This window comes from Rhipicephalus sanguineus, chromosome 3, assembly GCF_013339695.2.
Source record: "Rhipicephalus sanguineus isolate Rsan-2018 chromosome 3, BIME_Rsan_1.4, whole genome shotgun sequence".
NCBI classification, from domain to species: Eukaryota; Metazoa; Arthropoda; class Arachnida; order Ixodida; family Ixodidae; genus Rhipicephalus; species Rhipicephalus sanguineus.
In genome coordinates this window covers 173411753-173422640 of record NC_051178.1, presented here as the reverse complement: position 1 = coordinate 173422640, position 10888 = coordinate 173411753, and the positions used below count along the sequence as shown (strand labels likewise).

Sequence of the window (10888 nt, the reverse complement as noted above, 5' to 3'; positions counted from 1 at the left end):
TTTCATTTCATACCTTGTGATCTGTGTCAAGTTATTTAGGTGTCTTTGCTGTGGCACTATGGTCAGCATCACTTCTGGTAAAGATGGAGCCAACGTTGCATGCTTCGCCAGTGTGAGCAGAGAACAAGCTAGCCATTGGCTTGGACAGCAGGACGACTGGAAACTCTGGAGGCCTCCTGCCACGGTTCCTGTTCAGGGCCAATAACTGTAGTTGCTTATCAGCCACTGGCTGCCTACAGCTCGTATTGTATGTGTAATCTAGCTGATCTCGCCAACGTAACATTTTTCCACCTCTCCTGCGGAAGACAAAGCTCTACATGAGGGAATTTGTAATGGCAGTGAACACTGCATAAAAACCTTATGGATATGCATGTTTATTCAGATACTGAAATTTTGAGGTTTGCCTCCACCACTGAATGCTTCAGAAGTTCCCATACAATGTGACAATTCGACCGCTATAAAAATTTTTTTTATAGATGCAAAGGCACGATGTACTGCCAGCAGTGTGATGCTTTGGTGGCTAGGCTAGAACTTTCTGGCTGCCGTCAATGGGCGAGTGCATCTCGACTGAGCCATTGCAACCACTGTTTTTGGTGAGGGAGCGACATGTTTGGAGACATGCAAGGTCCCTAGTCTGTGGTGTAAATTATAAGGTGTCGGGAGGGTCCTGGCCCCCTTTGTTGTCAGGCTGGGGAGGGGGAGGACCCCTTGCAGGTGCCCCTCCCTTTCCCTTCATGAGTTTTGTCTTTCAAACATCGTAATAAGATGATTTTCAAGGGCTCGTTTTTTTCTTTGTTAAACACAATATTAATGAGAACTAACAGACAATAATGCCAAGGAAAGTAGAGGGGATGTTATTTGTAGTAATAAGATATAGATGTGAAGAAAGTAAAGTGGACGAAAAGATAACTTGCTGCCTACAGCTCATATTGTATGTGTAATGTAGCTGATGTCGCCAATATAACATGCTTCCACCTCTCTTGCGGAAGAGAAGGCTCTACATGGTGGCAAGTTTTCTTTTCGTCCACTTTACTTTCTTCACGTCTATATCTTAATTACTACAAATAACATCCCCTCTACTTTCCTTGGCATTACTGTCTGTTAGTTCTCATTAAACATCGTATTTGAATTTCTTGATAGTTAAGTATAGCATACTCTCAATAAAACCAGCTCTGAATTCTGAAGCCCCACCAAAGAGCAGTAACGAAATACAAAAGTGAAAGCTGCTTTTCGTTTCAAAAGGCACTGCAGAGCACAAGCATTCTGAAATGCTACCAGTTGCTTCTGATGTGCTGCATGTAATGGTTGGATACAAAGTAAATAAAGAATCCCCAATATCATCCACAGTTATTTATGTCGATGGCTTTGTGGAAGCCACTGGCAATGAAGTATGAATTCGATTGGTGGATTGTGATTGTGTTGTTTCCAAAAAAGTCAGTTTCGCCGCAAGGGCAGAGCAATTAATGCGATAGCAGCAAATAGAATGACTGTCATATGAAGTAAGTCTGGCAGCTTTAGGTGCAATATGAATTGTAAACATGAGCTTGCTAACTAAGCAGGTATGCTGCGACATGGGCTGAACCAGTGGCGTAAATCCAAGAAAATCACAAGGGGGGACACACATCTGGCAATGGTGGCCATTTTGTTTTTATTAATATGGTTTAGTTTTAATTAAAAATTTAAATCATGCTTGCAAATGAAATTTAGAAAAAGAAACGAGCATGTGCAGCCAATAGTATAAGCGTACGTTGCATGGCGAAGTCTGGTTTCTAAGCGGAACTCGTAGGTAGGCTCTAGCATATTTTTAGCTATGTCGTTCTGATTGAAACATGAAGTAAAAATATTAGCGTTTTCTTGTGATAACGCGTAAAGGTACAGCTTTTTTTAACTTTGCCTTCATTCGCCCATTGTGTATACCTGTTAGAAATAGCCTCCCACGATTTACCCTTGGAATCTTTCTTGTAAAGCATTTTTGTGTTCACCGGCGATTTTCTTAAAGTAACACAATCATAGTCGAGCAATTGCACTTGCACTTCATTGTGAATGGCTTCTGAGAAATCGTCGAATGAATAACGGTAGATGATCAGGGATTTTTTGTTTACTTCGCACTTCAAAGGCCAGCATAATAAACGATTGCGGCAAGCCAGAAGTAACTTCGGAAAGCTCGTACTCAACAGCTAGTGAAGGACTTCAGATTTCAGAGCTGTTTTTACGGAGAGTACGCAACCCTTACTGCCAAGAAATCCAAATATTATGTTTGAAGGATAGATCTCAAGGGGGGACACTTGCAAGGGGTGTCCCTCCTCAGCCTGAACACAAGGGGGTCAGGACCCCCCTGATCCCCCCATGATTTACGCCACTGGGCTGAACCATATGCCCATGTGAAGATAGACTCGATGGCCATGGCAAGCCGCGTGTGGAATGGTGGTGTTGATATGCGGCTCCCGCGAGTAGGGCATTTCAGGTCGTAAAGCATAACATGATTTAACGTAATTAACACACGCAGCGTCACCCGTACTGCTGGTGCTCCAAAAGGGTGAGAACTTGCAGCAGAGCCACAGCGCGCTTCAACGTCAACCATCAGCGGTGGGAGTCTCGGCTGAGCTGCTTTTGAGTGCTTCTGCTCCTGAACCACTGCAGGGTAATATTGCTGGTGGCTAAGGACGTTGACGCAAATTTCGCGCCAGGCGCGCACCGTCATCGCTGCGTCGCGCTCCGTTCCTTCAAGCTAGGCGGGGTTACATGTACTGTCGCGCTCAAAATGACTTGCAACACAGGAGCTCGTGGCCTCACGAGCTCAAAGATTGCGAATAGCTTCACGTTGCCCGTATTTAACTAAATTATATCATTCCCAAGTGACGGAACATTGTTTAGGTGTGGAAATAGAGGAGGAAGCCATGCACAACTTATAATTCAAGTGGTAAGCTTATTTCATGCAGATCTTCGTCGAATGAAGCGATAATTCGAATAAACGAACATTGAACTTTATTTAATGGAGTGTGCGGTGCGGTAAGGTTTCATGCACTGTCCGTGGAGTCTTTGACAGACGGCGTCATCTTTTCTGGCTTGGGTAGCGGTCAGCCGCTTCACGATCGCAAATCTCGTAGAGCGCGCAGCACAGGTTCCATGGCCGGCAGTGGTCAAACTGAGCGGGAGATTCTAACGAGCGCCTTGTAGAGTGACGTACGTCAGACTGGCTTTGTTCTTTCGACAGTACTTCATTTTAATCGTGGAGTAAAGTAAACAGATTCGTGGGAGAGGAAACGCAGCAATGTGTGAAGTGCGGCAAATTTGGCATGCACGTGTCTCCTCGCCGGCGAGAGAAAAACAACAGCTGTCGCGAGTGTAGAAATTACTGACAGCTCTTCTGAAAGGGCACCCGGCTTTGTTTTTTATGCTGCTTTCGGCGAAGTTCGCGGCCCAGGAAGGCCGCGCGTTGTTCTAAATTTGGACGCCTCCTCTCATGGTTAGCTTGCCATGCTGTCCGCCTGAACTGGAACAGCGAGGCACCCCGTGCGGCCAAACGAACAGATACAAGTCACGTGACCTTAAAAATCGTCTGCATTGAACTAGGCCTAAAATTCCTGCACAGCAGTACGCAAGGCTCATGATAACAGTGTGTCACCCGCGATATTCTTCATGTAATTCCGACCGGAAACATTGGTAAGGGAGATCGATTTATTATGCGCCGATAGGTTCGTACGCGCTCCTTACAACGTTGCCGTGCTGCGTTTTTTTTTCCCAAGTTGCACAGGAGTGAGCGGAGTAGCGTAGCAACCGATCACGAAAGCTCGAGAGCTGTGGATCTGTATGGCCTAAAACTCGCGTATCATTATCGCCGGTGAAGTCTATGCGTTAAAATTGGGCCTGCGTCCTGATGATCTATGGCGGTACTGGAAGCTTGTAGAAACTGCTGACCAGCTGTTTTTTGAGAGGGAGTCGGATTGCGACTGTCTGTGAAATGGGGTGTAATATCTTCAGACTCCGGAGTCCTCTAGCGTCGCAGAAACTACGATCATGAGTTCTCAGGTGAATACGCACCGTGACCTGATGTGATCGAGGCTCAAGTTTACCTGGTGAAAAAGGAACTCGGAAACTTCACAGACCGCGTACGTGTGAGCTCGAGCAGTCCTTCGTTTGGATAGAGATGTATCCGCGCGGAAGCAGTAACAAGCTCACTGCAAAACAGTTTTATTTTCGGTTGTTACGTGCTGTAATCGTTCAAATACTGCCGCACGCTTATCTAACTATGGCAAGGCATTCATTTCTGTCTGTCAGTGTAGTGGTACAGCATCAGTTGACTATCATACGACTGTGTTTGGGTGCACGATTGGAGCACGACTGTCGAGTTTACGACGGGAAGAAATGCGAAAGTGATGATCGGAATATGACCTCGCGTATCTGGCTGCTGCACTGTCCGTTGCTTCGAGATGTTTCGAGTCGTTATATCATGACACCCTAGCACAGTTAACGCGGAAGTTGCATGCAGAGAGGCATTCAGTGGTTGAGCAAATAGCATTTTACTTGCCTTAGAAGTTGTTGCTTAGCTCTTATAGTCACGCTGTCTTATCATTACTTGGCCGGTTACTAGGTTGGTTTACACAAGTCTCGTATAATCATAACCTGCAAAGGCTACAATCAACTTTCAATTTATTGCTCACGCTGCCGTGCTGCAAGACACATATTATTAATTATGAAGCGACGATATTATTGGGCTCCGTATAACACATATAAATCTCTGTCACACAAATACGCTTCAAAGTAATGCCTGAGAATGCCACTAAAGCTTATGCAGATGACATAAGTGTAGTAGTACACAGTGCTGTCCTAGATGAGTGCAAGACAACATTGCATAAATTTACATGGCCCAGCTAGAGCTTTCAAGTGCCTGTTGCTGCCAAGAATTGTGGTGGCATTGGTACCAGTTCTGTCCTGGTGGGTAAGTGCCTTAATGTGCACAACGTTCACCCAAAACATGCCTTATGCCAAGAACTGTATTCTAGGCTCTGCATCACATGCGAAAACCTGCTGGCAGCAATGATGCTCAATAAATGTGCAGCAATACGTCAACACTGTAGACACTGGAAATGAGCGAGAGGGAGCAAGATGCCGTATTTGTCTGTTTAAACTTTTCGTTGTATTTTTTCTCGTTTTTCTACTTTACTTTTGTTTGTGTTTCTTGTCTTTCGGTTATTCATATCATCTTGACTTCCTTTCCTCCAGTCTTTGAATTTCATTTCTATTCCCTGCTCTCTAAGGGACAAACGGGCATTGTGCCCCTCACAGGGGTAGCTGTTTGCCTACTACCTCCCATTTCCTCTGTAGTTTGTATATCAAACATTCATTATTAACCGTACATTTCTCACAGGCCTGATACAGTATGGCTGCTGAGTCTGGAGGCAGCATCTCCTTTCAGGATCCCAGCGACATCCAGGAATGCTCTAGCAGAGTGGATCAGCTGACCGACTCCACTAAGGTCGAATCGTCAACAAACCTGGTCACACTGGCACCCTCGCAGGCCGAGAGTAGCAGCTTCGACTTGTCTACAAACCAGCAGACGTTGCCAACGAGCGAGGAGTTTGCCGAAGACGAGCGCTCGAACAATGACAGTGCGTCGTGGCGGGACGGTGACACTGATCTAACGACGGAGTGTGCTGGCTCCGAGTTCTCGTGTCCTCCATTCTTGGAAGTGGACTTCTCGGACCTACAGTTTTATGAACGATGTGGAGGTGGTGCTTTCGGGAGTGTTTACCGTGCTAAGTGGAAGTCTCAAAACCTCCAAGTAGCAGTGAAGAAGCTTTTAGTCCTGGAAAAAGAGGTGAGTTCCACAAGTGACACTGCTTTAAAAAAGATGTAATGTAAGAAACATAACCACTTCGAATTCAGAAGTTGATGCTTACCAAACTCAATTTCGCATAAAAAGACACTTGTGCCACACATGTGAGTGCTTGCCCTGGCCAGTGACACAGTGTGCTAAAATGTAGTGTAATGTGATCGAGATAACACCCAGGAACACTCACATTTATGGTGGTGTGTCAACACTGCACAGATGAGAACATATGGCAGGTATATGCAGAGCATGTACTGTGTTGATGCTGTCAGTGCATATATACTCACGTAAATGTCTCAAGTAGGTCAGTTACACCAACGTGCATTCATTTTGACATAAATTTTACAATGGAGGTTCTTTAGCATGAACAACGAGACATTGTAAGAACACGCAGGACAGGGCCCAGTGCAGCATCTTCTTTGACTGTCCTGTCAATAAAACCTCCCGTTGGGCGAGTTGGTGTTGTGTCACATACGACATTTTTTAGCACAAGTGTGGAAAGGAGAGAAATCTTGGTAAGAGGAGAAGAACACAGTGCACAGGGCCTGTGTTCTTCTCTTGTTCCTTGTTCTCTTCTGTGTTCGTTCTTTCCTTTCCACTCTAAAAAATGTTGTATGTCACTTTCCACTCTAAAAAATGTCGCTAAAAAATGTATGTGACTGTCCTGTCGTTCGCGCTGTTTTGCTGTAATTTATGCAAACCAACTAGCTCGGCGAAAAACTCTTGTACAGTGGAGGATTTAACACACTAATCAGAATGGCATGAATACCTTTTTTGGAGGTGTCTTGTCAATATCAAAATGCCACCCATCACTTCTCTGTACCAATATAGCTACGCCAATGTCATGACTTAGGTGTTTCGGCTTGTTTTCAGGCGCAAGTTCTAAGTGTGCTGAGCCACAAGAACATCATCACGTTTTATGGGGCAGCCACTAAGGCACCAAATTTCTGTATTATCACAGGTGAGCACTGCTTCTTTAGAATGCCTGACAAATACGTTCTGCACTATTTCTCCTAAATTTTGACATTGTTACATAGTGGTGATACTTTTTGTAACGGCAGCCATAGCTGGTGCTGTATTCAGTGGCTTGAAGTGAATTGCTTCGTGCACAGCTACATGAGCAGCCTCTCACGAGCAGGAAAAGACAGCGCACAGATTAAATGAAAGCAAAATACACAACATGCTAATACATTGATGAGCCGAGGACATGCTCATATGAACTAACTGTCGCCTCAGCAGGGTCCGTGTCGCATGCGTGCGCACTTCCCATGGCAGGCTGCAGCAGATTCCCCTTGAGCAGTTCCTTTTTTTTTCCGCTGGGGTTTCTCTGGCACGTGCGGAGTACTTTACTAGCACTGCAGCACTGAACATGCTTGATGCATCGTCATGCAGGGCTGGCTGTTTAATAGCTTACGTTGGAAACTGACGTGACACCGGTGATCCCCACAGACTTTGTTAATTTACTGTTTTATCAAACGATTAATAAATCTTTGCACGTCAAAACTATACCTTGGCTATTAGGTAGCTGTAACTGGTAGTTTGGATTACATATCAGGGCTGCTGAGCACTACTTGCATTGGAAGTCATGCTTCTTTTTTTTCTTTTCTTTTTTTACGGCTTTAGGTTGGGAGCCAGCTTTGGTGCTGCCTATTCAAATACATGTAAATAGCATAAATTCTTTCGTGAGACAAGCCTCAGACTAATTTAAATTGTATTTGATCGACTAGTACGTTGTAGTGGCCTTCAGGAAGCAGAATATTGATTTAGAACCTGTATTTCCTTGCACAAATTGCCACAAATTGGTTAAAGTTAGAAAAATAACTCAGGCACGGATGTTTACAAATCCACAGTTCTGCACTAGAAACAGCTACTGCTGTTCTGTAAATTGTATCCATTAGAGCATCTAAAGTGGTCAAGTGTATACAGCTTACGTGATTGTTTACTAGGGTTTTACAAGGGTCCTACTTACTTATAAATGGTGTACTTCAGAGTGTAGTATAGCACATAAATTTTGTCACTTCGGAGTATAGTATTGCACATAGATTTTGTCAGCATTAGCGGTATTATTGGTCTCAGCTCACGGAATTGTCGTACTGTGTATTGCATAGTTACAAAGTTGTGAACCCAGTAGTCTTGTTTTGTGACGTTTTGGAATTTTGAACAATTGTTATTGACAGCTTAAATATTAGCAGCCACTTTTCCTAGATTTTACAGTTTTTGTTTTAAATGCAGCAAATCTCACCAGAGTCAGCGTAGCAATTGCCAACAAAAAGATTTTTCTGCTACCATGTATTTAGGCAGGAGGTCTTCTGCTTTGTTTTCCTTACTTTGGAAACTTGCTTCTTGTCATAAACAATTAAATACACAAACTCGGGCCAGTTATGGTGTTCCGGCAATACTATACATACATCAGGAGGGCTCGATGGTGCGGCTCGTGAAGTCAAGAATTGTAACCCAGCAGTCGTACAGGATTAAAGGGACACTAAGAAGAAAGATGGGTTTTCTCTTATTGGTGTGTTACAATTTCACTATGCTGAAAGCACTACTCTAACCACGAGAAGATACTTGGTGAGAAGATGCGTGAAATTAAAATACACGTGGCAACGCCGCTTTGAGGTTCCCACACCAGCTCGCCATGACGTCGTAAATTTTGACTGTGTCTACTAGGGCCAACATAATCTTTTGTTGTTAAAAGTTACATTGTGTTCTTAGGGACAAGAAATCCTAACATAGCAAGTTTGAGAGAATTTCATTGAACAAGTGTGGCCAAAATACACAAAAAACTGAAATTTGTGACGTCACACCGACGTTAACATGCTGAAGTTTCAGCGTGAAATTCAAACATGAAGCTGACTTTCATTCACTATTCTAATAATTAACCTACAATTGTAAAACTAATGGCTATGGAGTTCTGAAAGAGATAATTTAATCTGTCCAAACTGATTTACTGTTTCACTTTAGCGTCCCATTAAAGCCCACTCTTCGGAGCTTTTAGTCGAGTTCTCAACGGCAGGTGTTTTAGCATTGTGGCATCGTCAAAATGTGGCCATTGTAGCCGGCAACAGAGGGCTAAGGCACCTGCAATGGGTTGTGAATTACATGCCATGCGTACAAGTTCCATACATCATTAGCCCGTTTTGTGTTTTCAGAGTATGCTGAACACGGCTCCCTGTATGCTTTTCTGGCCATGCAAGAAAACGACTCCATGCTGAGCTTTGGTCAGATTCTCCTCTGGGGCATTCAGATTGCCGCTGGTGAGTGTTATACCTGTGCCACAAGAGCACAGAAAATGGCATTAACTTCCTAATGCCTTAGGATTTAATGCCATTTGCGTGGTGCCACATGGGCAAATCAAATGGCATTCGCCGTAATGCCATTCGCCACCTAATGCTTTCGCTAGAACCCATTTGACTGAGAAATGCATGCTCTCTCAACTCCAAAGCTTACTCACTGCAGTACACATAAAAAATATGAAATAGCATCTACTGTGTCAAAAATATTTTATGCATGACTTTTAACAAATTGCATGTTATTTTTCAGTCACACTGTAGCGAAATTCACTTCAGAATTGCAAGGCTTCGACGTGACAGGCGCCATGTGGGATTCCGGGCTTCGGATTCAGCGTGCAATGACCAAGTCACTGTGATCCGTTGCAATGTTGTAAAATACAGGAGTAAACTCAAGCTAGTGCTACCATAGTATGGTTACTACTACGTTTTATTATCTGTGAACACAGCTTAGAGTTGTTCAAATGTGCATATTTTTTTTTATTATTACACTAAAATTGTTCATTTCAAAAGTCAGTGTTATCAACATCATCTGGCCAAGTGCCATTAAAGGGGTGGTGCCATCAAATTTCGAGGCTATAACAAGCCTGTTAGGGGTTTCCTCTGTACGCAAGGACACTCCACACGAAGGGTCAGACACAGCAAACGTTTAGAATATATTTTAATTCACTTCCAAAGTGTACCTAAATGCCCATTCTCCCGATCAAAACCCATCGCTAGCGCGCCAACACTGACGTAGATCTGTAGGATGGACAACGAAAGTTGTAGTGACGTCACACCAGATCTGCTGTAGTGACGTGAGTGACCTGCGGACCTCCGCCACCTCCGCAACGTACGTACCGGCTGTAGTGAACTAGAATATATTCTAGTTCTCTATAGTACCGGCAAAGCATCGGTTGCTACATCACTCGCCGAGTTTCGATCGCTTTCTGGCTAAGTGCGTCACAGCCTTGTGTGGTCACGTGACCACGCCTCCTACACTTCTACGTCACTGCCCAACCTCGGCGCCCAGAAACTGAAACCGAAAGTTGTCCACATCAAAAGGCTTTAATAAATTATTTAGCGAGAATACATGAATCTTGGTGCGTGCTTCGTTGTTCCTGGAGCTATAGGAAACGCTTACAGCAAAGAACGCACAAGCCACAAACATGGTGGCACCACCCCTTTAAATTTAGGTGTGTGGCAGCTCCACCAAAAAAAATGTCATTCAGGAACTTAATGCCTTAACTACTGAACGTCATTTCTTGTGCCCGTGTGGCGCGGGTATAAAGGTTACCTGATAGTCTCATAGAGAAAAAAAGAGTTATTATGATGGCTTTGTCGTGTGGGTCTATGTTACTAGGGTGTATGGTGCAACGTGGTAACAAGACAAGAGATGGGAATGAGCAGTTGCTGCAGTCTCCGTGGTTCTTGTGTCACCACTTTGTACTCTGCACCCTTGAACGTAATGGAATATCAACTAGCCCACTGTGCCAACCTTCTTATTGAGACCTAAGGTTCTGCTGTCTTTGTTGTTAGCTCCTTGTAGGCCACTTATGCTTTCTTGTGTGGTTGTGTAGCGGAAGTTTTCATTTTCTATGTGTCGGCTGTTACAGGCATGCACTACCTGCACGAAGAAGCACCCATTAAAGTCATTCATAGAGACCTGAAATCTAAGAATGGTAAGCTCCTTCCCCTTGCCCTTTTGGAGTGAGAGCTCTCTCAAATTCATACATGATGTGTATCTCCAATTATGTATGTAGGAGAGGATATTCGCTGACGTGTATACAGC

General features: G+C 44.1%; 1 protein-coding gene across 1 annotated transcript in view; it reads left to right on the top strand.

Moving 5' to 3' along the window:
- The first annotated feature begins 3557 nt into the window (after nucleotides 1-3557).
- The window catches only part of LOC119387688 (mitogen-activated protein kinase kinase kinase 20-like), a 40439-nt gene continuing 33108 nt past the window's right edge, over nucleotides 3558-10888 (top strand). Inside the window, 5 exon segments of the mRNA XM_037655161.2 lie at nucleotides 3558-3663; nucleotides 5369-5818; nucleotides 6704-6791; nucleotides 8980-9084; nucleotides 10713-10778. Coding sequence (XP_037511089.1) covers nucleotides 5381-5818; nucleotides 6704-6791; nucleotides 8980-9084; nucleotides 10713-10778 — 697 coding nt within the window. The 5' untranslated portion in view covers nucleotides 3558-3663; nucleotides 5369-5380.